The sequence below is a fragment of the Aquarana catesbeiana genome, linkage group LG02 (assembly GCF_042186555.1).
Source record: "Aquarana catesbeiana isolate 2022-GZ linkage group LG02, ASM4218655v1, whole genome shotgun sequence".
In the NCBI taxonomy this organism is placed as follows: domain Eukaryota; kingdom Metazoa; phylum Chordata; class Amphibia; order Anura; family Ranidae; genus Aquarana; species Aquarana catesbeiana.
In genome coordinates, this window is record NC_133325.1 from 46314714 (window position 1) to 46342555 (window position 27842).

Below are 27842 nucleotides of genomic sequence, written 5' to 3' on the forward strand. Positions count from 1 at the left end.
GTTCCATCTAGTGGCCAAAATTTGGTATAGTTTTCTGAAATACCTTAATGAGAAAACATACCACATTTTGGCCACTAGGTGGAGCTGATAATCATAGGCATTAATCTATTATAGAAAATACAGGGAAAATGCGTGCAGCCAAAACGAATGCCTGTCACGTTCGTCCAACAAAATTTTTTATTAAATAGACCCCACTGTTTATAGGAAGAGGACTCTTGAGAGGTGTAGACCTAGTGCAGCTACGCCATAATGAACAGTTGTCACCAAGACAAAAAGAGAGAGCAAATCTGCTTAACAAGTACAAAAACAACAATACAAACTTAATTCTAACCCCTCACCACTGTATCCAAAATCTGAGAAAAAGGTTTTCTGTTTAGATACACTTAAAGCATATTGTCTTTTTCCTTCTACATAGACTAGACACAGTAAATTGGAAAAGGCTGTTGATAGCTTCTCCAAAAACTATGACTACTAAGACTATGATGGATGCTTCCACAAATAAATGTATTACTTATTAATTATAAAATATATATTTTTACACACCAATGATATATGTACTTAATCCCTACAATTCAGAGGAAAAGATGGTGCCCCTTTAATTATGTCTTCTCAGTCATCTTATAATAGTATGTCTTTGTAATTGTAACTAGCAATGGGCAATCAGCACAGTATTACACCCTTCCAGCTCTAGCTGTGCTTGGCTGAGCAGACATCTGCTAGGCAATGTGATCCTGCTGTGTGGATAGCACAGTACACTGCAGTCATCTGTCATCGCAGGAAGGACGTCCATTCCAGCACCTGCACATGGGCAGATCATTGCAATGGGAAATCCTTGCAAACATCCTTCAAAAGGATATACTTGTGCAGTATGTTGTAAAAGAAGACTGTGAATACTTACATTTTCCATTGCCCGTGCTGCTAGAACACATGAAAAATCTTCATTGAAAGTGTAAACCTACATCTGAGAACTCTAGGACTATATTACTTTGTCTTTCACAGTCAACACCTGGTACCTTTAATTTATGCAATAAAATAGCTATTTTCAAGCAGGATTCCTCCAGAGGTTGCTAAGGGTTCGATGAGCTGTGGCTAATTTACATTCTTTTTGATAGTGCCTGCATAGTCCCACGGTTGATACCACTTGGTAGAGCAAGTGCCATGGCACCAAGGATCTTTTTAGTTGTCTGTAAAGGGGGGGCATTCTGCCCACTGGCCACCAATGTAAGGAGCATTCTTACCACTGATCACCAATGTAAGGGGCATTCTTCTCACTGATCACCAATGTAAGGGGCATTCTTCCCACTGGCCACCAATGTAAGGAGCATTCTTCCCACTGATCATCAATGTAAGGAACATTCTTCTCACTGATCACCAATGTAAGGAGCATTCTTCTCACTGATCGCCAATGTAAGGGACATTCTTCCCACTGATCACCAATGTAAGGGGCATTCTTCTCACTGACCACCAATGTAAGGAGCATTCTTCCCACTGATCACCAATGTAAGGAACATTCTTCTCACTGATCACCAATGTAAGGAGCATTCTTCCCACTGATCACCAATGTAAGGAGCATTCTTTTCACTAACCATCAATATAAAGGGACATTCTTCCCACTGATCACCAATGTAAGGATCATTCTTCCCACTGATCACCAATGTAAGGAGCATTGTTCCCACTGATCACCAATGTAAGGAGCATTCTTTTCACTAACCATCAATATAAAGGGACATTCTACCCACTGATCACCAATGTAAGGAGCATTCTTCCCACTGACCACCACTGTAAGGGTATTTCTTCTCAATGACTATCAATGTAACTTTTTCCCACTGATCATTGGTGAATTGGTTTAAACAGGGGCCTTCAGACCTGAAACGTATTTCAAGGGATCCTCCAGGGTAAAAAAGGTTGAGAAAAGCTGCAATAAAAGCTGATAACTGGTGATCCTGCCAGTCTCTGCATGAATAATGGGTAAATCTGGAATTGAAGCATCATATTGTAATGTTCAATGACTATGGAACAGTGTACTGACTGGTTTAAGTAGCTAAACGTTGCTGTGCCAATACCCCAAAAGCCCCAATAAAGAGGATTATGTTTGGCCCCAAAAAGCATTTTTTTTCAATACAATAAATGTTTGGAATAATAAACTCAATTTTGGATTACATTACATTACGGTGTGGAGCTTCAGTTCCAGACTTACCAATAATCATCCCATCCTATGATACCCCACATTTACATCATCAGTATGGAACAGGATAATAGTAATTAAACAAAAACCATCATCTACTCTAACCTCAGAATTCCAGTGCTGTCAATCCATTCCGGGATATCCATACCCCTCACATTTTTGTAAATATTTTATTCTATCTTTTCATGTGACAACACTGAAGAAATGACACTTTGCTACAATGTAAAGTAGTGAGTGTACAGCTTGTATAACAGTGTAAATTTGCCGTCCCCTCAAAATAACTCAACACACAGCCATTAATGTCTAAACCACTGCCAACAAAAGTGAGTACACCCCTAAGTGAAAATGTCCAAATTGGGCCCAAAGTGTCAATATTTTGTGTGGCCACCATTATTTTCCAGCACTGCCTTAACCTTCTTGGGCATGGAGTTCACCAGAGCTTCACAGGTTGCCACTGGAGTCCTCTTCCACTCCTCCATGATGACATCACAGAGCTGGTGGATGTTAGAGACCTTACACTCCTCCACCTTAAGTTTGAGGATGTCCTATAGATGCTCAATAGAGTTTAGGTCTGGAGACATGCTTGGCCAGTCCATCACCTTTACCCTCAGCTTCTTTAGCAAGGCAGTGGTCGTCTTAGAGGTGTTTGGGGTCGTTATCATGTTGGAATACTGTCCTGTGGCCCAGTCTCTGAAGGGAGGGGATCATGATCAGCTTCAGTATGTCACAGTACATGTTGGCATTCATGGTCCCTTCAATGAACTGTAGCTCCCCAGTGCCGGCAGCACTCATGCAGCCCCAGACCATGACACTCCCACCACCATGCTTGACTGTAGGCAAGACACACTTGTCTTTGTACTCCTCACCTGGTTGCCGCCAGTGGCGTAGCGTGGGGGGTGCAGGAGGTGCTTTGGCCCCGGGCGTAAACAATTAGGGGGGTGCCAGTATGTGTCACTACTTGCAGCCTCCTCCTAATGTTAAGTGTCCGGCGCCCTGTGATTGGGCGTATGGGGGTCATGTGAGGCATAGGGCTGGCCTGTCCGCGATCGCTCCTGAAGTCCCGCCTCCTCACATGACCCCCATATGCCCAATCACAGTCCGCTGGAGACTGAACATGGAAGCAGCCAGAGCGTGGGGGAGAGAAGCAAAAATGTGAGCCGCCTCTGTCTTTTCCTCCTCCTCCGGACCGATGCAGGCCAGGACAAGAAGGTGAGTGAGACTCCCTTGTGAGAGTCTTGGTACTGGCCCCGGGGGGGGGGGGGAGTGGGGAGAGAGACTCTAGGCAGGACAGTATAGTGTAGGCTGTGTAGTATAGTGTAGTGTAGTACGGTGGTCAGTGTAGTGTACAGCATAGTGGTCAGTATAGTGTAGTGGACAGTGTAGTATAGTGGTCAGTGTAGTGTAGTGGTCAGTGTAGTGTACAGTGTAGTGGTCAGTATAGTGTAGTGGACAGTGTAGTATAGTGGTCAGTATAGTGTAGTATGGTGGTCAGTATAGTGGTCAGTGTAGTGGACAGTATAGTGTAGTGGTCAGTATAGTGGTCAATGTAGTGGACAGGATAGTGTAATGGACAGTATAGTGGTCAGTGTAGTGTAGTGGTCAGTATAGTAGTGTAGTGTAGTGGTCAGTATAGTATAGTGGTCAGTGTAGTTCTCAGTGTAGTGGACAGTATAGTGGTCAGTGTAGTGGTCAGTTTAGTGGTCAGTGTATTGGTCAATATTGTGTAGTGGTCAGTATAGTGTAGTGGTCAGTGTAGTGGACAGTATACTGTAGTGGTCAGTGTAGTGGTCAGTATAGTGTAGTGGTCAGTGTAGTGATCAGTATAGTGGTCAGTGTAGTGGACAGTATAGTGTAGTGGCCTTATAGTGTAGTGGTCAGTATAGTGGTCAGTATAGTGTAGTGGTCAGTATAGTGTAGTGGTCAGTATAGTGGTCAGTATAGTGTAGTGGTCAGTATAGTGTAGTGGTCAGTATAGTGGTCAGTGTAGTGTAGTGGTCAGTGTAGTGGACAGTATAGTGGACAGTATAGTGGACAGTGTAGTGGTCAGTGTAGTGTAATGGACAGTATAGTGGTCAGTGTAGTGCAGGGCTGGACTGGGACAAAAATTTGGCCCTGGACTTCATCATGACCAGCCCACTTTAATTTTGAGTGTCCCCAACAGCGTCCCCCTTATATCAGAGAGTCCCAATCAGAAGTCCCCTTCACATCGGAGTCCCCTTTAGCAGCCCCCTTCACATCAGAGTCCCCACCAGCAGTCCCCTTCACATCAGAGTCCCCATCACAAGCCCCTTCACATCAGAAAGTCCCCTTCACATTAGAGTCCCCACCAGCAGTCCCCTTCACATCAGAGAGTCCACATCAGAAGCCCCCTTCACATCAAAGAGTCCACATCAGAAGCCCCCTTCACATCAGAGAGTCCCCATTAGAAGTCCCCTTCACATCAGAGAGTCCACATCAGAAGCCCCCTTCACATCAGAGAGTCCCCATTAGAAGTCCCCTTCACATCAGAGTCCCCACCAGCAGTCCCCTTCACATTAGAGTCCCCACCAGAAGTCCCTTTCACATCAGAGTCCCCATCAGAAGTCCCCTTCACATCAGAGAGTCCCCACCAGCAGTCCCCTTCACATCAGAGTACCCATCAGAAGTCCCCTTTACATCAGAGAGTTCCCATCAGAAGTCCCCTTCACATCAGAGAGTCCCCATCAGAAGCCCATTCACATCAGAGTCCCCACCAGAAGTCCCCTTCACATCAGTGTGTCCTCCCTCTTCCACATGTACTCACAGTTTTGAAGGCAGCTTTTCGTTCCTCTCACCAGTCATGTGATAAAGGGAGAGAGGAAGGAAATCTGCCGTCTGTCTATCTCCCCCTGCAGGCTGGAGGGAGCATAACTCCTAATGCTCTCTCCAGCAAGTGACGGAAGCAGCTCCTCTTGACAGGAGTGAAATCGCAATCACTCACTGTCAGTGAGGAGCGGCTCCAGGACTGCACCTGACATGCCCACTGAGCCATTCAGCCCACCGATGGCCAGTCCATGCCTGGTATAGTGTAGCGGTCAGTGTAGTATAATGGTCAGTGTAGTTCTCAGTGTAGTGGACAGTATAGTGGTCAGTGTAGTGGTAAGTGTAGTGGTAAGTGTAGTGGTCAGTATAGTGTAGTGGTCAGTGTAGTGGTCAGTATAGTGTAGTGGTCAGTGTAGTGGTCAGTGTAGTGGACAGTATAGTGGTCAGTGTAGTGGACAGTATAGTGTAGTGGTCAGTGTAGTGTAGTGGACAGTATAGTGTACTGGTCAGTGTGGTGTAGTGTAGTGGTCAGGGTAGTGTAGTGGACAGTATAGTGGTCAGTGTAGTGGACAGTATAGTGTAGTGGTCAGTGTAGTGTAGTGGACAGTATAGTGTAGTGGTCAGTGTAGTATAGTGGTCAGTGTAGTTCTCAGTGTAGTGGACAGTATCATGGTCAGTGTAGTGTAGTGGTCAGTGTAGTGTAGTGGACAGTATAGTGTAGTGGTCAGTGTAGTGTAGTGGACAGTATAGTATAGTGGTCAGTGTAGTGGGCAGTATAGTATAGTGGTCAGTGTAGTGTAGTGGACAGTGTAGTGGTCAGTATAGTGTAGTGGACAGTATAGTGGTTAGTGTAGTGGACAGTATAGTGGTCAGTGTAGTGTAGTGGTCAGTGTAGTATAGTGGTCAGTGTAATTCTCAGTGTAGTGGACAGTATAGTATAGTGGTCAGTGTAGTGTGTAATGGTCAGTAAAGGAATCAGGTTGGTCAGTGTTGAAATCAAGTAGGTTAGTGTAGTGGTCAGTATAGGAATCAGGTAGGTCAGTACTATTGTATTTGAAGGGACTCGGGGAGTGCTAAAAGTCCGCAGGTTAGGGGGCGCAAATTACTTGCCTTGCCCCGGGTGCTGACAACCCACCCTACGCCACTGGTTGCCGCGACACACGCTTGGCACCATTTGAACCAAATAAATTTATCTTGGTCTCATCAGACCACAGGACATGGTTCCAGTAATCCATGTCCTTATTCTGCTTGTCTTCAGCAAACTGCGGGCTTTCTTGTGCATCATCTTTAGAAGAGGCTTCCTTCTTGATGCAGCGTGCAGCGTATGGTCTGAGCACTGACAGGCTGACCTCCCACCCCTGCAACCTCTGCAGCAATGCTGGCAGCACTCATATGTCTCTTTCCCAAAGACAACCTCTGGATATGACGCTGATCACGTGGACTCAACTTCATTGGTTGACCATGGCAAGGCCTGTTCTGAGTGGAACCTGTCCTGTTATACCGCTGTATGGTCTTGGCCACCTTGCTGCAGCTCAGTTTCAGGGTCTTGGCAATCTTCTTATAGCCTAGGCCATATTTATGTAGAGCAACAATTCTTTTTTTCAGATCCTCAGAGAGTTCTTTGCCATGAGGTGCCATGTTGAACTTCCAGTGACCAGTATGAGAGAGTGAGAGCGATAACACCAAATTTAACACACCTGCTCCCCATTCACACCTGAGACCTTGTAAAACTAATGAGCCACATGACATCAGGGAGGGAAAATGACTAATTGGGCCCAATTTGGACATTTTCACTTAGGGGTGTACTCACTTTTGTTGCCAGTGGTTAAGGCTCTGTTTCCACTAGTGCGACTTTTCATGCGACTTGGGACTGAAAAGTCGCATGACAAATTGTTTCCCATGATTTCCAATGAGTACCGTTCATATCTGTGCGACTTCAAGTCGCAGCGACTTCAAAGTAGTCCCTGCACTACTTTGGTCCCACTTTGATGCGACTTGAGGTCCATAGATACAGGCATTGCTTCAAATCGCGGTAAAAAGTCGCGGTAAAATCGCGGTAAAAAATCGCGGCAAAATCGCGCGACTTTGGGGACGCAATAGTGGAAACATAGCCTTAGACATTAATAGCTGTGTGTTCAGTTATTTTGAGGGGACAGCAAATTTACACTGTTATACAAGCTGTACACTCACTACTTTACATTGTAGCAAAGTATAATTTACTTTAGATATAATAAAATATTTACAAAAATGTGAGGAGTGTACTCACTTTAATGACATCCCAGTCTTAGTCCGTAGGGTTCAATATTGAGTTGGCCCACCATTTGCAGCTATAACAGCTTCAACTCTTCTGGAAAGGCTGTCCACAAGGTTTAGGAGTGTGTCTATGGGAATGTTTGACCATTCTTCTAGAAGCGCATTTGTGAGGTCAGGCACTGATGTTGGACGAGAAGGCCTGGCTTGTAGTCTCCGCTCTAACTCATTTCAAAGGTGTTCTATCAGGTTGAGGTCAGAACTCATCCATGTCTTTATGGACCTTGCTTTGTGCACTGGTGCGCGGTCATGTTGGAACAGGAAGGGGCCACCCCCAAACTGTTGCCACAAAGTTGGAGGATGAAATTGTCCAAAATGTCTTGGTATGCTGATGCCTTAAGAGTTCCCTTCACTGGATCTAAGGGGCCAAGTCCAACCTGAAAAACAACCCCTCCCCCACCAAATGATTTGGACCAGTGCACAAAGCAAGGTCCATACAGACATGGATGAGCGAGTTGGGGGTAGAGAAACTTGACTGGCCTCAACCCAACAGAACACCTTTGGGATAATTAGAGTGGAGACTGCAAGCCAGGCCTTCTCTCCAACATCAGTGCCTGACCTCACAAATGCGTTTCCGGAAGAATGGTCAAACATTCTCATAGACACTCCTAAACCTTGTGGACAGCCTTCCCAGAAGAGCTGAAGCTGTTATAGCTTCAAAAGGTGGACCAACTCAATATTGAACCCTACAGACTAAGACTGGGATGCCAATGAAATTCATGTGAGTGTAAAGGCAAGTGTCCCATTACTTTTGACAATATAGTATATATATATATATACCTGTGTATATATATACTGTACACATGCTTGATGAAGAGCATGGTATGCTCAAAACTGTACAGTCGCTGCCTATTTCACGTATTGTATGGAGAATTCATTCAGTAAACATTTGCATTGAGATCGTATCTCTTCTTTTATTTCTATTGAATTTGGTGGATGATTGGGAGCCTCTCCTTTGAGATCTGATGTGTTTTCAAAGTGTTAATTTTTTTGAGCAGTGTATATCTATATATATATATATATATATATAATATATATATATATATATATATATATATATATATATATATATATATATATATATATATAGAGAGAGAGAGAGAGAGAGATAGATATATCTATATAGATATATATATAGATAGATAGATCTATATATATATCTATATATATATATAGATCTATCTATATATATATATATATAGATAGATCTATATATATATCTATATATGTAGCGCCCACCTACTTAGGTGTGTGCTAACTAGTTAGTAAGGGTTATTGGGCGTACACACGGTCGGACTTTTTTCGGACATTCCGACAACAAAATCCTAGGATTTTTTCCGACGGATGTTGGCTCAAACTTGTCTTGCATACACACGGTCACACAAAGTTGTCGGAAAATCCGATCGTTCTAAACGTGACGTAAAACACGAACGTCGGGACTATAAACGGGCAGTGGCCAATAGCTTTCATCTCTTTATTTATTCTGAGCATGCGTGGCACTTTGTCCGTCGGATTTGTGTACAGACGATCGGAATTTCCGACAACGGATTTTGTTGTCGGAAAATTTTATCTCCTGCTCTCCAACTTTGTGTGTCGGAAAATCCGATGGAAAATGTCCGATGGAGCCCACACACGGTCGGAATTTCCGACAACACGCTCCGATCGAACATTTTCCATCGGAAAATCCGACCGTGTGTACGGGGCATTAGTGTTAGGTAAAAATTCCAGGCATTACCCTGTTGGTTTAAGCCTGGTTGGGTTTTATTTTGGTTGGGAGAAATGACAGAGTAGAATTACGGGTGTGACCATCCGCATTCTGTTGAGAGTGATGCCTTGTTTATCCAGTGAGAGGTGCTGGAGGGCAGGTAAATTTGGAACAGGATACAGTTAGTTGTACAGGTCACCCTGAACCAATCATTAATTTGAATGGGCAGGGGCTTTCAGGCCTATATAAACTGTGGGTCACATGCTCAAAGGAGGCTGGCTGATGGGAAAGGAATAGCAGAAGAAAACAGTATGTAGAAGCTGGTGCAGCTCAAGAGCTCCCCCCTCTGGGGAGAGGAACATGCCTTTTAAGGAGAAGAAATGGAGGAGATAATAGGAGGAATCTGAAAAATCTAAAAAAAAAAAAAAAATGTAACAGGAGGAGACTGCTACTACCAACAGAAGAAGGACTGGGAGAGGACCCTCTATGGCAAGCATGGACGGTTGCTCAGGAGTACACGTGAGTGTAATACCCAGGGAAGCAGTAATTCCAAAGATTGAGGGTGTTAAGATGCTGACCGTGGAGTCTTAAATAGTTATCACCCTGGAGGAATCCAAATTGGGTAACGGGAACATACTACAGAAAAGAATGAACTACCCAGCAGCTCCTATGGGGGGTAGTGCTCTTCATGGAGGTCCCACCAAGATTTTACTTTTCTGATTAGTCCGTTACCCCTAGCAACTCCAGAACGGTACCCGCAAACCAGTGACTGTATCCTGGATAGTCCCAAGGGACCATCACAGGCGGCACCTTGCCATTCTACAGAGATGCCTGGCATGAGGATAGCGCCAGAATTGCCACTGTTTGCTCAAAATGTATCCTGCTACACAAATGAAAATGTGGAGAGAGTTGTGGGTGTCGCTGTTGCCCTTGGAAACATGGACACAGGGGGTGGTGTGGTGCCGGAGATTATGCAGGGACCATTTCTGCTACAGTTGGGACATCGCAAGGAAACATTTTCACTGTGAAACAGGGGTTGCTGTTAACCTGCCATTTTATTGTGTCTGCTGCCAGGGGTCACTGGGGTACACAATGGAAATGAAGAGCTACAGTTCCTCGTACGCTGGATCAGCGAGAGGAGTGGGTGGAGCCACGCCCCAGAGGAAAGGATACCAGCGTGTTACACATTGTACTCACAGCAGAGGAAGTACTACCAGCCTGCCGGCCATGCAGCAACCTACTGAGATGCAGGATCTGGTCCTTATCGGTACCGGCATACGGCTGGAACTCACTGGTGGGTTGGCGCTCGGTGTGGTGGCTGTAGTAGAGAGACTTTGCCTAATCTATCCTGATTGTCGGAGGCCTACCCTGGGTGTGAACGCCTGGGCCTGGTGCGGCCATTGCAGTGCACAACTGACGTGGCTGGGACCTAAACAAGAGGAGGTGAAGTACTTTTATGCCAACAGCACCACTGGACTCTGCACGCCCCAGGCCTTGAACCTCCGGAGGGCCGGAGAGGGACGAGCAACATTGGAGATCGCGGCAGAGGAGATCCAGACTGACATTCCACTGCCGGAGGAGGTAGGATCAGCAGGGGAGGCCTGTGACTTGGCTAGGGACCGGGAGACTGTGGGTGTTGTAAGGCACTCCTTGGGAAATGTCCCTGGAGAGCTAGTCGCTTGTAAGCCCTCTGTGGAACTTGTCCAGAAGGAGCCACCAGTGTCAAAGGGGGAACCCTTAGGTGAGCTGGACAGGGGAAGCAGAGGCCGGGCCATAGATTGGGGTTCACCTGAAGTGCTGGATCAGTATGGGTGGTTAGAACACCTGTTCGTATGGTCCTCACCAGAGGAGGGTGGTTCAAGTGGAGAACAGGACTGTTTTTTGGAGAGCTCCACGTCTCTAAGTGCTACCTCCGGGGCTCCGGAAAGCATTGCCACCTTCCCAGCACCCCAAAACAAGATGTCCACGGGCGCATTGCACACTGAAATGCACACCTTTCAACAAAAGGCTGAGAAGGTTTCTGACTCTGAGGTTCTGCCAGGGCGGGGAAGACCCAGGGAACTACCGAAAGAGTTGTCCACAACTGGGGACTTGAATACCCCTATGTACCAGGCAAAGTTATGGACATAGTTGAGGCTTCCCGCGAAGGATGGGAGCAGGACCTTGTCTGGGATTATCTACACGTCCCCAAATCACAAATAACCCCTGACCATAACCTGTGGATGAGATTCCAAGACATTTCCAAAGAATGGCGACAAGGAAGAGCCATTTACAAAGACAGAGTTATGGTGCAGAAACCTGGACAACATACTAAATCATACTCTGTTTCAGTCAGAGGACAAGGGGACACACGTCGAAGGTTGCCAGACCCCTGGTACTATCTGTGAAGTGATTTACAGAAGTGCTGGACCTACCCTGGACTGCAAGCAGGCAGAGGGGTTAGGGTGGGTTATCCCAAGAACTTTCTATACAGGGCAACAGCATCAGTGCCTGCCTGGCCAGTATGGACACTATTCCGCTGCTGTACCTGTCAATCCCTTTGTTAGTTCCTTGTTACATAAAAAATTATGAACTCCCATTTGGAGTCTCTCAGAAAGTATGTGGCTCATGGACTACTCAGGCTCTGTCCTGCAGGAGTCCCCTGACTCCTTTTGAGGGGATGGTAGTCCTAGTAGAGTTACCCATGCCAACAACATTGTGATAGTTAGAATGTAGAATAGGATGTCTGTTGTGTTGTTTTCTATAGGTATCGTTGGAGAGACGGCATTTGAATTTGCTGAAGAACACAGTTAGGAGGGGTAGAGGGGGAAGTGCCAGGGAGGCCGATCCAGGACTGGAGCATCCCAATAAGTACGCTCCATTGAGTGACATTGGTGTAACCAGTCAGGGACCAGCACTGCTGGAGATGAGGGACTCTCCTAGCTGCCAGGGGAAGAACTCCTCCAGTAAGAGTGGGGGGGCAGCAAAGGGAAAGGAAAGACAGATTCTGGTGGTAGGGGACTCAATTCTTAGAAGGACAGAAAGGGCAATCTGTAACCAAGACCTGAAGCGCCGAACAGTATGTTGTCTACCGGGCGCTCGGGTTCGGCACATCACGGATCTTGTGGACAGATTACTGGGAGGGGCTGGGGAAGACCCGGCTGTCATGGTGCACGTTGGCACCAATGACAAAGTCAGAGGCAGATGGAGTGTCCTAAAGAACGATTTTAGGGACTTAGGAGCTAAATTGAGGAAAAGGACCTCCAAGGTAGTGTTCTCAGGAATACTACCGGTACATCGAGCCACACCAGAGAGGCAGAGGGAGATTAGGGAAGTAAACAAGTGGCTGAAGAGCTGGTGTAGTAAGGAGGGGTTTGGGTTCCTGGAGGACTGGGCCGACTTCTCAGTCGGTAACCGGTACTATAGAAGGGACGGACTGCACCTAAATGAGGAGGGTGCAGATCTGCTGGGAATGAAGATGGCCAAAAAGTTAGAGGGGTTTTTAAACTAGGCGATGGGGGGGAGGGTCCAGAGACAGTGATAGCCAGCGCGGAAGATATTCCAGAGGGTAGTATTGGGGGCATTAGTGGTAGGTTAACCAAAGCACAAAAACACAAGGTGAGTATAGTAGCAAGTCCAAGTTGCAATCTTGAAACACCCAATACGAGGACAATATGCGACCGATCTAAACTATGTGGCATGTTCACCAATGCCAGGAGCCTGGCGGACAAGATGGGTGAACTAGAGATACTGTTGTACAAGGAGGATTTGGATTTTGTGGGAATTTCAGAGACCTGGTTCAACAGCTCTCATGATTGGCTGGCAAACATTCAAGGGTATACCCTATACCGCAAGGATAGAGAGGGTAAAAAAGGGGGAGGGGTATGCCTATATATCAAGAATAATGTACAAGTGAATGTGAGAGATGACATCACTGAGGGGGCTAGGGAGGAGGTGGAATCTTTATGGGTAGAGCTCCAAAGGGATGAAGCTAAGGGGAAAATAATACTGGGAGTATGCTATAGGCCCCCTAACCTGAGGGAGGAAGTGGAGACGGATCTCCTATCACAAATTGGATTAGCAGCAAGGATGGGAAGTGTTATCATAATGGGGGATTTTAATTATCCAGACATAGACTGGGCGGAGGGAACCGCGCATTCATTTAAGGCTCGCCAGTTCCTTAATGTCTTGCAGGACAATTTTATGGGTCAGATGGTAGACGCACCAACTAGAAATAAAACATTACTGGATCTACTGATTACCAACAATACAGACCTGATAACAGATGTGGAAATACGGGGCAATTTAGGTAACAGCGATCACAGGTCAATTAGTTTCAGTATAAATCACACAAATAGGAGACATGAAGGGAACACAAAGACACTGAATTTCAAAAGAGCCAACTTCCCTAAACTACAAACCTTGCTAAAAGGCATAAATTGGGATAAAATATTAGGAACAAAGAATACAGAGGAGAGATGGGTTTGCTTTAAGAGCATATTAAATAAGGGCATTAGCCAATGTATCCCATTGGGTAATAAATTTAAAAGAGCGAACAAACATCCTGGATGGCTTAACTCCAATGTAAAAATGCATATAAAAGCAAAGGAGAAGGCCTTCAAAAAATACAAGGTTGAGGGATCATCCACAGCATTCAGAATTTATAAAGAATGCAATAAGAAATGTAAGGGTGCAATTAGGATGGCTAAGATAGAACATGAAAGACACATAGCGGAGGAGAGCAAAAAAAATCCCAAGAAATTCTTTAAGTATGTTAACAGTAAAAAAGGGAGGACAGACCATATTGGCCCCATAAAGAATGAGGAAGGACATCTGGTTACAAAGGATGGGGAGATGGCAGAGTTATTGAATTTATTCTTCTCCTCACTCTTCACGAGTGAATCGGGGGGCTTCAGTAACCAAAACTGCAGTGTTTATCCTCATGACACAACACAGGAAGCACCTACATGGTTAACAGAGGACGGAATTAAAATTAGACTTGAGAAACTTAACATTAATAAATCACCGGGACCAGATGGCTTGCATCCGAGGGTACTTAGGGAACTCAGTCAGGTGATTGCCAGACCGTTGTTCCTAATTTTTACAGACAGTCTATTGACTGGAATGATACCAGCTGATTGGAGAAAAGCCAATGTAGCACCAATATTTAAAAAGGGCCCAAAAAACATCCCTGGGAATTACAGACCAGTTAGCCTAACATCAATAGTATGTAAACTCTTGGAGGGGATGATAAGGGACTATATACAAGATTTTAGTAATAAGAATGATATCATTAGCAGTAATCAGCATGGATTCATGAAGAATCGTTCTTGCCAAACCAATCTATTAACCTTCTATGAGGAGGTGAGTTGCCATCTAGATAAAGGAAGGCCCGTAGACGTGGTGTATCTGGATTTTGCAAAAGCATTTGACACAGTTCCCCATAAACGTTTACTGTACAAAATAAGGTGCGTTGGCATGGACCATAGGGTGAGTACATGGATTGAAAACTGGCTACAAGGGCGTGTTCAGAGGGTGGTGATAAATGGGGAGTACTCAGAATGGTCAGGGGTGGGTAGTGGGGTCCCCCAGGGTTCTGTGCTGGGACCAATCCTATTTAATTTGTTCATAAACGACCTGGAGGATGGGATAAACAGTTCCATCTCTGTATTTGCAGACGATACTAAGCAGGGCAATAACTTCTCCGCAGGATGTGGAAATCTTGCAAAAAGACCTGAACAAATTAATGGGGTGGGCGACTACATGGCAAATGAGGTTCAATGTAGAAAAATGTAAAATAATGCATTTGGGTGGCAAAAATATGAATGCAATCTATACACTGGGGGGAGAACCTCTGGGGGAATCTAGGATGGAAAAGGACTTGGGGGTCCTAGTGGATGATAGGCTCAGCAATGGCATGCAATGCCAAGCTGCTGCTAATAAAGCAAACAGAATATTGGCATGCATTAAAAGGGGGATCAACTGCAGAGATAAAACAATAATTCTCCCGCTCTACAAGACTCTGGTCCGGCCGCACCTGGAGTATGCTGTCCAGTTCTGGGCACCAGTCCTCAGGAGGGACGTACTGGAAATGGAGCGAGTACAAAGAAGGGCAACAAAGCTAATAAAGGGTCTGGAGGATCTGAGTTATGAGTAAAGGTTGGGAGCACTGAACTTATTCTCTCTGGAGAAGAGACGCTTGAGAGGGGATATGATTTCAATTTACAAATACTGTACTGGTGACCCCACAATAGGGATAAAACTTTTTCGCAGAAGAGAGTTTAATAAGACTCGTGGCCACTCATTACAATTAGAAGAAAAGAGGTTTAACCTTAAACTACGTAGAGGGTTCTTTACTGTAAGAGCGGCAAGGATGTGGAATTCCCTTCCACAGGCGGTGGTCTCAGCGGGGAGCATTGATAGCTTCAAGAAACTATTAGATAATCACCTGAATGACCGCAATATACAGGGATATGTAATGTAATACTGACACATAATCACACACATAGGTTGGACTTGATGGACTTGTGTCTTTTTTCAACCTCACCTACTATGTAACTATGTAACTATGTAACACAGATGAAGACATGGAGTAACCAAAGCATTATTCTTCCGAGAGTAGTGTCTTGGTTCTTTTCGGATGAGACCTAGTGGTAGGGACCATTAGATTAGATCATATTCATGTTGTGGAAACTGTAAATAAATGTTATGTATTTTTCCTTTTGTAATGTTTGCAATACATGCACAGCACTACACATCAGGACATATGAGATGCCTTGTGTCAGGTAGGGAAACTGTTCTCTAGCTGTAGATTTCCTGGGGACAGTTGTGTTTTCAGGAGGGGGTGTATGTAGCGCCCACCTACTTAGGTGTGTGCTAACTAGTTAGTAAGGGTTAGTGTTAGGTAAAGATTCCAGGCATTACCCTGTTGGTTTAAGCCTGGTTGGGTTTTATTTTGGTTGGGAGAAATGACAGAGTAGAATTGGGGGTGTTACCGTCTGCATTCTGTTGAGAGTGATGCCTTGTTTATCCCGTGAGAGGTGCTGGAGGGCAGGTAAATTTGGAACAGGATACAGTTAGTTGTACAGGTCACCCTGAACCAATCATTAATTTGAATGGGCAGGGGCTTTTAGGCCTATATAAACTGTGGGTCACATGCTCAAAGGAGGCTGGCTGATGGGAAATGAATAGCAGAGGAAGACAGTATGTAGAAGCTGGTGCAGCTCAAGAGCTCTCCCCTCTGGGGAGGAGAATGTGCCTTTTAAGGAGAAGAAATTGAGGAATCTGAAAAATGTAACAGGAGGAGACTGCTACTACGAACAGAAGAAGGATTGGGAGAGGACCCTCTATGGCAAGCATGGACGGTTGCTCAGGAGTACACGTGAGTGTAATACCCAGGGAAACAGTAATTCCAAAGACTGAGGGTGTTAAGGTGCTGACCGTGGAGTCTTAGGCCCCTTTCACACGATCGGACTGTTCAGGTCCGCCTGTCAGTTTTGATGGCGGACCTGAACGGGTGCTCCATGTTAGTCTATGGAGCGTCGGATGTCAGCGGAGACATGTCCGCTGACATCTGACCCGGTCCGATCCGCTAAAAGCGGACGGATGGCCCTACGTCCAGGTCCATCGCTGGCGGATCAGATCAGGTGAGATCTGATGAAAACGGACATGCTGTCCGTTTTCATCCGATCCCTCCATAGGCGGCAGCGGCGCCTGACAAGCCCCTCCCCGCTCAGTGAGCAGAGAGGGACCTGTCATCCGCCGGCTCAGCGGAGATCAACGGACTGATCTCCCGCTGAGCCGGCGGACAGAGACGGGCTCCGTGGAAACGGAGTCCGCCTCGTGTGAAAGGGGCCTTAAATAGTTATCACCCTGGAGGAATCCAAACAGTCAGTCTAAAAACTCTATTCAGAGTATTGTTCTTCGGACTTAAATTTGGAAATGCTGTACGGTTGAGAAGTAGTAGTAAACAGGAGGGAGAAGATGTGCAGACCATTACCGGAACCAAAGTTACAAAGGCAACTCGTATCTCTTGCAGATATAGCCTGTCCATATCGCCCATTCTTTTCCACTAGCAAGAGAAAAGAATAAAGTTAATGTCTTACTGTTTTGGAGTGTTTGCTGTATGATTTATGCAGTGAAGGGGTGGGGGTAATGGGAACATACTACAGAAAAGAATGAACTACCCAGCAGCTCCTACGGGGGTAGTGCGCTTCATATATATATATATAGATATAGATATACACTGCTCAAAAAAATGAAAACACATCAGATCTCATTGGGGAAGAATATCATACTGGATATCTATACTGCTATGGACAGGGTAATGTGTTAGGAACTAAAGGATGCCACATCGTTTGATGGAAATGAAAATGATCAACCTTGAGAGGGCTGAATTCAAAGACACCCCGAAAATCAAAGTGAAAAAATGATGCAGCAGGTTAGTCCATTTTGCTGAAATTTCATTGCAGCAACTCAAAATGGTCCTCAGTACTTTGTATGGCCGCCCACGTGCTTGTATGCATTCCTGACAACATCGGGGAATGCTCCTAATGAGACGATGGATGGTGTCCTGGGGTATTTTCCTCTCAGATCTTGACCAGGGCATCACTGAGCTCCTGAACAGAGGTGCAACCTAGCGGCGTTGGATGGACCGAAACATAATGTCTTAAAGGTGTTCTATTGGATTTAGGTCAGGCGAGCGAGGGGACCACACAATGGTATCAATTCCTTCATCCTCCAGGAACTGGCTGCATACTCTCACCACATGAGGCTGGACATTGCTGTGCACCAGGAGGAACCCAGGACCCACTGCACAAGTGTAGGGTGTGACAATGGGTCCAAGGATTTCATCCCGATACCTAATGGCAGTCAGGGAGCCATTGTCTAGCCTGTAGAGATCTGTGCGTCCCTCCATGGATATGCCTCCCCAGACCATCACTGGCTCAAAACCAAACCGGTCATGCTGAACAATGTTAGAGGAAGCATAACGTTCTCCACGGCTTCTCCAGACCCTTTCATATCTGTCACATGTGCTCAGGGTGAACCTGCTCTCATCTGTGAAAAGCACGGGGTGCCAGTAGCAGACCTGCCAATTCTGGTGTTCAATGACAAATGCCAATAGAGCTCCACAGTGCCGGGCAGTGAGCACAGGACCCACCCACAGAGAACGTCGGGCCCTCAGGCCACCCTCATGAAGATTGTTTCTGATTGTTTGGTCAGAGACATTTACACCAGTGGCCTGCTGGAGGTAATTTTGTAGAGCTCTGGTAATGCTCATCCTGTTCCTCCTTGCACAAAGGAGCAGATACCTGTCTTGCTGATGGGTTAAAGAGGTTGTAAACCCCCAAAAAACGAAAAAAAACCAAAACTGTAAGACAAAGGCATAATGAGCTAGTATGCATCACATACTAGCTCATTACGAAATACTTACCTTAGAACGAAGCCCTCCAGCAGCGCCCCCACACCGCTGAGACAGCTGAAATCGTCCCTGGTATTTCTTCTGGGTTTGTGGGCTCCAACGCTGTGAGTGACCGGAGCCGCGATGACGTCATTCCCGTGCATGCACGCGGGAGCCGCTGGTCACGGCACAGGGCTCTGAAGAAACGGCACGGGCGGTCATTCCTTCAGAGCGCATGCGCTGATGATGTCATCAGCGGCATATACAGCAAATATCTCCTAAACGGTGCAAGTTTAAAAGATATTTACAGTACCCTTGTTTTAGGCTTACCTATAGGTACAAACAAACCAGGGGAGTTTACTTCCTCTTTAAGGACCTTCTATGGCCCTTTCCAGCTCTCCTAGAGTAACTGCCTGTCTCCTGGAATCTCCTCCATGCTCTTGAGACTGTGCTGGGAGATACAGCAAACCTTCTGGCACTGGCACGTATTGATGTGCCATCCTGGAGGTGTTGGACTGCCTGTGCAACCTCTATAGGGTCCAGGTATCGCCTCATGCTACCGGTAGTGACACTGACCCTAGTGAAAAGCAGTCAGGAAAGATGAGTAGGGAAAAAAATGTCAGCGGCCTCCAGCTGTAAAACTATTTCTGTTTTGGAGGTTGTCTCGTTGTTGCCCTTCTAGTGCACCTGCTGTTAATTTCATTAACACCAAAGTAGCTGAAACTGATTAACAACCCCTTTTGCTACATAACTGACCAGATCAATATCCCAGGAGTTTAATTGATTTGATGCTATATTTTGATTAAAAAGTGTTCCTTTCATTTTTTTAAGTAGTATATATAAATATATATATAGTAAAGGTTGTTTAAAAAGCAGAGGCATAATTAGAACCTTCAATGCCCCAGTGCAAGAAACCACAAACAGGGGGGGCGAGGGGCAGGGGAGGCCAGGGTTTAGCACACAGGGGCAGCAGGACAGGGCTAGGGAGGCGGTGGACGGTGGCATATAGGACAACCGATGCTCCTCCATTTCCTTCCTGCAGCCGCTGAATGTCTGCAGGAGAGAGAGGAGAAGTGGGCCTTCAGTGGCTACATGGAGGGATCAGTTCCTGTACATACTGCCACTTCTGCTATCCAGGTGTACGGGGGGGCACAGAGGCCCCCGAAGCATGGGGCCGGGTCGCAATCACAATCCCTGTACGTGTGCCCCTGTTTTGAAGTAATCAGCTTTATTAAGTGAATATTTCTCAAACAAATGCTATTGGAAATGTTTACACATGCTGTCCTCTCATACAATAGAATCTAGATACTATTGTATGTAAATGTAAATGAGTTGATTAGTAGGCATGTGCAATTCGTTTAGTTCCAAATTCGTTTTTTAACGAATTTCAACAAATCCGTTAATTCGGGAATATCGAATTAACGAAAACCCGTTTAACGATTTTTTTCCAAATATTCGTAAATTCGATAAAATTGGACATTTGTAAATTCGTACATTCGTACATTAGTAAATTAGTGAATTCGTAAATTTGTAAATTTGAAAATTCAGAAATCTGAAATAATAGTTAACTAATAATAACTTAACTATTAGTAATTACTAGTAACTTTTAAATTATAGGTATTGTAATTTCCTTTCAAATTTGGCTGTTAGTGAACGTAGTGAATACAAATTTATCCGAAGTTATGAATGATCCGAAAAAACGGAATGGAACGTAATGAATTCATAATAATAAATAACAATAATAATAATAACAATGTTTTATTATTATTATTTATTATTAATTTGTTCCGTTCCATTTGTTTAGATGCAGCATTTGTTTTGGATAATTCGTAACTTCGGATAAATTCGTATTTGTTACGTTCACTGACAGTCAAATTTGCAAGGAAATTACAATACCTATAATTTAATAGTTAGTTACTATTTCAGATTTTTGAATTTTCGGGTTTTTGGATTTTCAAACTTCGAATTTACAAATTTCCGAATGTATGAATTTACAAATGTAAAAATGAACGAATGTACGAATGAACGAATGTTCGAATTTACGAATGTACGAATGAACGCATTTACGAATGTACGAATGAACGCATTTACGAATGTACGAATGAACGCATTTACGAATTTACGAATGAACGAATTTACGAATCGCGATCATAACGAATGACCCGAAAAACAAAAAAAATAATAAACGAATGAAACGAAAACGAAAATGAACAAATTTTTTGGCTGTGCACATGTCTATCGATTAGCATTTTTAGCTGCTTTCATTATTTCAGAAGTCATGTCAAATACTGGGGTCAAACGATGTCAATAAGGGTCAATAATAGCCTGACCTTTTGAAGTATTTGACCTATGGCATGTATGATGCAACAGTGCCATCTAGAGTTCGAAGTGGGAAATGTTTGTGTTCACAGCAAATATAGTAGAGGAAGTAGATAGAAAGGGCCACCCCAATATGAGAATGGTTAAAGTTTGCTTCACCTGGGGATGACGCTAAAGCTACCCAACGAGAAAGATCGATTTCTGAAATCGCTTGAATAGCTGGGAGCCCTAGTTGCCTACAGAGATCGTGAAGCCCCTATAACCCCTATTGTTCATTGTTCATCCTCATTCACTATGAAGTTTAGGTAGGGTGAGCATGCATGCTGTATGTATATCTATAATACTGTGTATGTCTTGTATTGTCTTCCTATAATTGTAGGCAGTTTGTTTGTACAGCATTTTTGTTTACTAAAGCATATTAATACACTACAGAGGTTTATGCTTCCTTGCTTTTATCGTAAAGTGACCTTAAAGTGGAGTTCCATCCACTTTTATAACTCTTCAGCATCCCTCACCAAACTGTGCACTGTAAACGAATTGGATATTTAAAAAAAAAAAATTCTCAGCACCTTCTGTATATCTGCTGTATTCATTTTTCACTTCCTCCTCCCTGGCCGTGGCCCATCGCATCATTTCCTGTTTGCAATGCCTTCTGGGAAGGGGTGGCAACTTCCTCTCACACTGCCGTTGCTGTGGAAACCTGACCTGAAACCTATTCCACTGCTTGTGCTGCACTGAGCATGTGCGAGATCTGCAAGGATGAGATCCAGGAAGAAATACAGTCTGGCTTCAGATGCCCACACTTAAGATGGCCACGGCCTGCTGTAAGTTTATAAAATAACAAACTACTGCTATAAACTAACAAAACAGATCTTAGTTTACAGACTATCTTTACTAGAATACAGTAAGCTTGTGTATTATAGGGGTATTTTTATTTAAAAAGTATAATTTCGGCCGGAACACCACTTTAAAGGGCCATTTTTTTAAAATATTTTTTTTAAATGACACATTTTTTTCTTTTATAGCACCTTAGGCCCCTTTCACACGGGCGGTTTGCAGGCGCTATTGCGCTAAAAATAGCTCCTGCAAACCAACCTGAAACTGCCGCTGCTGGGCTTTCACACTGGAGCGGTGCACAGGCAGGAGAGAAAAAAAACTCCTGCAAACAGCATCTTTGGAGCGGTGAAAGAGCGGTGTATACACCGCTCCTTCACCGCTCCTGCCCATTGAAATCAATGTGGCAGCGCGGCTATACCGCCAGCATAGCGCCCCTGTAGCAGTGCTTTGCGGGCAGTTTTAACCCTTTTTTGGCCGCTAGCGGGGGTTAAAACCGCCCTGCTAGCGGCCAAATACCACCTCTAAAACAATGGTAAAGCGCCGCTAAAAATAGCGGCGTTTTACCGCCGACGCCCCCACCGCCCCAGTGTGAAAGGGGCCTTAGTGTAAATATGAGATCTGAGGTCTTTTTGACCCCAGATCTCATATTTAAGAGGTCCTGTCATGCTTTTTTCTATTACAAGGGAAATGTACATTCCTTGTAATAGGAATAAAAGTAACAACATTTAAAAAAAAAAAAAACTGTGTAAAAATAAAAAATAAAAGGTAAAATAAATAAGAAATAATTTTTTTTTTTTTAAACGCGCCCCATCCCAACGAGCTTACGTGCAGAAGCGAACGCATACGTGAGTAGCGCCCGCATATGAAAATGTTGTTCAAACCACACATGCGAGGTAGAGCGAGAGCAATAATTCTAGCACTAGACTTCCTTTGTAACTCAAAACATACAACCTGTAGAATTTTTTAAACGTCGCCTATGGAGATTTTTAAGGGTAAAAGTTTGTCGCCATTCCACGAGCGGGCACCATTTTGAAGCGTGACATGTTGGGTATCAATTTACTTGGTGTAACATTATCTTTCACAAAAAAAAAAATTTGGGCTAACTTTATTGTTGTCTTATTTTTCTATTCAAAAAAGTGTATTTTTTCCAAAAAAAGAGCACTTTTAAGACCGCTGCGCAAATACGGTGTGACATAAAGTATTGCAACGACTGCCATTTTATTCTCTAGGGTGTTAGAAAAAAATGTATAATGTTTGGGGGTTCTAAGTAATTTTCTATAAAAAAAAAACCTGTTTTTAACTTGTACACAATAAATCTCAGAAAGAGGCTCGGTCCTTAAAATACAAAGCAAAACACATGGATTCTTTGCTGATATCCAGGGATCTAATAGGCTCCTGGGACTTGTGATATGAGCAGATGCCGACAACCATCATCAGTAGTCTCTCTGTCCCCACCCTCTGGAAACTGAGGAGGAAGAGAGGATATAGTGGTCACATGACCACCACTAAAAAAGATTTAAAAAAACACCAAACAATATTTACCATGTACTGTATGATTTTTTAAGTTTAACCACTTAAAGTGGTGTTCCGGCCGAAATTATAGTTTTTAAATAAAAAATACCCCTATAATACACAAGCTTAATGTATTCTAGTAAAGTTAGTCTGTAAACTAAGGTCTGTTTTGTTAGTTTATAGCAGTAGTTTGTTATTTTATAAACTTACAGCAGGCCGTGGCCATCTTAAGTGTGGGCATCTGAAGCCAGACTGTATTTCTTCCTGGATCTCATCCTTGCAGATCTCGCACATGCTCAGTGCAGCACAAGCAGTGGAATAGGTTTCAGGTCAGGTTTCCATAACAACGTCAGTGTCAGAGGAAGTTGCCGCCCCTTCCCAGAAGGCATTGCAAACAGGAAATGATGCGATGGGCCACGGCCAGGGAGGAGGAAGTGAAAAATGAATACAGCAGATATACAGTAGGTGCTGAGAAAAAAAAATAAAAATATCCAATTTGTTTACAGTGCACAGTTTAGTGAGGGATGCTGAAGAGTTGTAAAAGTGGGTGGAACTCCACTTTAAGGTCGGCCCCATAGCAGTTTTACTGCTACAGGGCGGCACCTGTGCACTGGATCACATATATATATATATATATATATATATAGTGGCTTGCGAAAGTATTCGGCCCCCTTGAACTTTTCAACCTTTTGCCACATTTCAGGCTTCAAACATAAAGATATAAAATTTTTATTTTTTGTGAAGAATCACCAACAAGTGGGACACAATTGTGAAGTGGAACGAAATCTTTTGGATTTTTGAAACTTTTTTAACTAATAAAAAAATGAAAAGTGGGGCGTGCAAAATTATTATTATATTAAGGCAGACTGCTGTTCTGACAGGAAGGAAAGCAAGGAATTTGTGTCCCTGAAAAGCAGGGAATAAATTCCATCTCTTCCCCTAGTAAAAATACCTCACACAGTATAGTAAAACACTGGTTAGGCACACAGTCAACCCTTTGATTACCCCTAATGCTAACCCCTTCCCTGCCAGTATCATTAGTTCAGTGACAGTGCATATTTTTTTAGCACTGATTACTGATTACAAAAAGTGTCAGTTAGTGTCAGAATGTCCGCTGCAAAATCGCAGTCCCGCTATAAGTCGCTAATCGCCACAATTGCTATTAAAAAAATATATATATATATCCCATCGTTTTTTAGAAGCTATAACATTTACGCAAACCAATCAATATATGCTTATTGGGATTTTGTTTACCAAAAATATGTAGCAGAATAAATATTGGCTTACATTTATGAAGAAATTAGATTTTTTCCATTTTTTTATTGGATATGTTTTATAGTAGAAAGAAAAAAGTTTTTTTTTTTTTTTTTAAATTGTTGGTCTTTTTTTGTTTATAGCGCAGAAAAAAAAAAAGCCGCAGTGGTGTTTAAATGCCACCAAAAGAAAGCTCTATTTGTGGGAAAAAAAGGACCTAAGTTGTCAGTTAAAATAACACAGTGCCGTATCACAAAAAACATGGCCTGGTCATGAAGGGGGGTAAATCTCTCAGAGGTCAAGTGGTTAATAAAGTGATATGTTGATGTTTGTCGATGAAAGCTATACTGGTTGTTCATCGTTTTTTAAAAAACACAAAGGGGTCTATTTATAAAAAAAAAAATTGCATAGTGATTTGTCCAGTGAATTCTTTGAGAATTGTGCAAAAATGAATGTTATTTAGGATATTTTCTCTTCTTAACAAATATTTTATCCACTGTATGTTGTGTTATTTGGAGGATTTTTTAGACATTACACCCCCTACAAGTAAGTTACATTCAAACAAGTTGCTAGCCATAGCATAGGGTTTGAGTAGCTACTTATTCACAGTCCTGTAATGTGCATGGTAGCCAATCAGCTTCTAACTTCAACTTGTTCAATTAAGCTTTGACAAAAAAAAAGCAAAAAAACTGGAAGCTGATTGGTTTCCATGCAGGGCTGCACCAGATTTTGCAATCTCCAGTAAATCATCCTCAATATGTTTGATTTAACAAATATTATTCTTAATTCATTACATTCATTTGATAATATCAACTTGTGTTCTTTAACTGCTTCAGCCCCGGAAGAATTTACCCCCTTCCTGACCAGAGCACTTTTTGCGATTTCGGCACTGCGTCGCTTTAACTGACAATTGCGCGGTCGTGCGACGTTGTACCCAAACAAAATTGACGTCCTTTTTTTTCCCACAAATAGAGCTTTCTTTTAGTCGTATTTGATCACCTCTGTCATTTTTTTTTTTTGCGCTATAAACAAAAAAGGAGCTATAATTTTGAAAAGAAAAGCAATATTTTTCACTTTTTGCTATAATAAATATCCCCCAAAATTATATAAAAAAACACATTTTTTCCTCAGTTTAGGTCGATATGTATTCTTCTACATATTTTTGGTAAAAAAAAAATCGCAATAAGCGTATACTGATTGGTTTGTGCAAAAGTTATCGCGTCTACAAAATAGGAGATAGATTTATGGCATTTTTATTATTTTTTTTTTTTTTTTTTTAGTGATGGCGGCAAACTGTGATTTTTATGGCGGACACATCGGACACTTTTGACACTATTTTGGGACCGTTGTCATTTACACAGCGATCAGTACTATAAAAATGCATGGATTACTGTGTAAATGACACTGGCAGGAAAGGGGCTAAACACTAGGGGGCGATCAAGGGGTTAAGTGTGTCCTATGGAGTGATTCTAACTGTGGGGGGGGTGGGCTTCCACTCACATGACAGCGATCACTGCTCCAGATCACAGGGAGTAGTGACCTCTGTCATGTCACTAGACAGAATGGGGAAATGCCTTGTATACATAGGCCTCTCCCCGTTTAGCCGCTCTGTGACACGATCACCGGGAGACCTGCGGACATCGAGTCCGCTGGTCCCGCAGGCATGGTCACGCTGTACGCAGCGGACATGCGCCCGCTAGCCAGCCAATTAAAGGGGACGTACAGGTATGCCCATTTGCCCACCGCTACCATTGTGCCGACGTATATTGGCGTGCAGCGGTCGGCAAGTGGTTCAATTTGTAAACTGCAGCTCTTGTTACAAAAATACTCATCAGCTCCAACTAGTGGCCATAATGCAGTATTTTACAACTGCAAACACCTCTGGGTTCACTAGGTTTGCAAATCACACACTTTTGGGCGAAAATTTTATAGGTATCTATCTATCTATCTATCTATCTATCTATCTATCTATCTATCTATCTATCTATCTATCTATCTATCTATCTATGTGTCTCCCGATGCGTTTCATCATAAGAGATGTTCTCAAGGGGCCAGCAGCAAATGTTAATACAGGTGGTGGATTTCACGAGCTGTCATTGAAGGACTTTAAGCTTCATTCACAGCAAGGAGTGGACTTCATAATTTAATAATTATAATTTACACAGTTTGATGTGTTTTACATTGTTTCACATCTATTTAAAGGTACAGTGCAACAATTTTTGGTTTATGAAATTTTAAAGCATCCGTATCTAGATGTTCTCACTTTCCTCTGATTGTTTGTAACCAAGGTTTGTGCCGTCACCTGAGACCAGGAAGAATGAAGTGTGTATATATGAAGTTTGTTGATGGTTCAAGTCAAGCATTGAAAGGGTTTTCTCCATCTACACTCTTCCCTCTCCTAACCTCTATTGGGAACGTCTCCCGGTAACAACACTTATGTGAGAGTGGACTGCTGTGGGACTCACTACTGTAAGGCCAGTAGTAGGAGAGTGGAATGCTGCTAAGGCCAGGCAATATGTCTCCAAAGGATGAGCTCACCTGTATGGGTGAGCCATAGCATAGGGAAAAGTCCACGGGTATCACAAGGAACCCCCGGGCCTAGAGGGCCTCAATTTGCTTAAGGAACTTGCTCCTGTGTCCAAATATGGGTTGAGGAGTAAATATGGTGACCATGCAGTCCAGCACGAGGCAAACAATGGGTACACAACCCATGTAATAACAACATATGTAAGAATTTAAACTAAAAACCAAAACAAGTTTCCTTTCTCTGCTCTCTATTTAGATACGTACTGATATTATCTGGTCTCCTCTCTGGAGTTCCCCGCTGAGGTCTGCTGGTCCTCCTGCTAGAATGAAGGAGATGAAAATTCCTTCCCCATCTTCTCCTCCAACAATGTTAAAGCCCAGCCCTGTGGAGCCTTTGTGCAATATGACTTTACGAGGTTCCCTGTAAAAACAAATACACATATATTTTCCTATTTACGTTATATTTATGTAACATTCATTTCCACACAAAAAAACTACAATCTAATACCCTGTTATAGTAAAATACAGTACTGCAAACAGAATATCATTATTATATTTCATTGGTTTCACCACAAGCACAACATTTAGACCGGTGTTTCTCAACCTGGCTGCTGCGGCACCATGTGGTGCCATTTGTGTTTACCCAGGGTGCCGCGAGCACTTGACCCAAACTGCCCTGGATCAGAGGTGGATGTGGGGGAGGGGGGGGGGAACTCTGATGTTATGGGGGAACTCTGTGTTGACGGGATATTCTGATGTAACGGGGGGATTCTGATGTAAAGAAGGGACTCTGATGTGAAAGGTGGGAAGGGGACACTGATGCGATGGGGGGGGGCCTCTGATATGAAGGGGGCTTCTGATGTGATGGAGGAAACCTCTGATGTAAGGAGGGGCCTCTGATGTGATGGGGGTCTTCTGATGTAAAGGGGGGCTTTTAATGTGATGGGGGAACCTCTGATGTTAATGGGGACCTCTGATGTGATGGGGGGACCTCTAAAGTGATAGGTGACCTCTAAAGATGGGGAACCTCTGAT

At 43.7% G+C, this 27842-nt stretch overlaps 1 protein-coding gene across 10 annotated transcripts in view; it reads right to left on the bottom strand.

Moving 5' to 3' along the window:
- Window positions 1-27842, bottom strand: part of DLG2 (discs large MAGUK scaffold protein 2) — a 2047541-nt gene that overhangs the window by 594950 nt on the left and 1424749 nt on the right. For all 10 annotated transcript variants that reach the window (XM_073612834.1, XM_073612838.1, XM_073612841.1 and 7 more), the window contains one exon: window positions 27073-27229. In XM_073612834.1, coding sequence (XP_073468935.1) covers window positions 27073-27229 — 157 coding nt within the window. The remainder of the gene's footprint in view (window positions 1-27072; window positions 27230-27842) is intronic.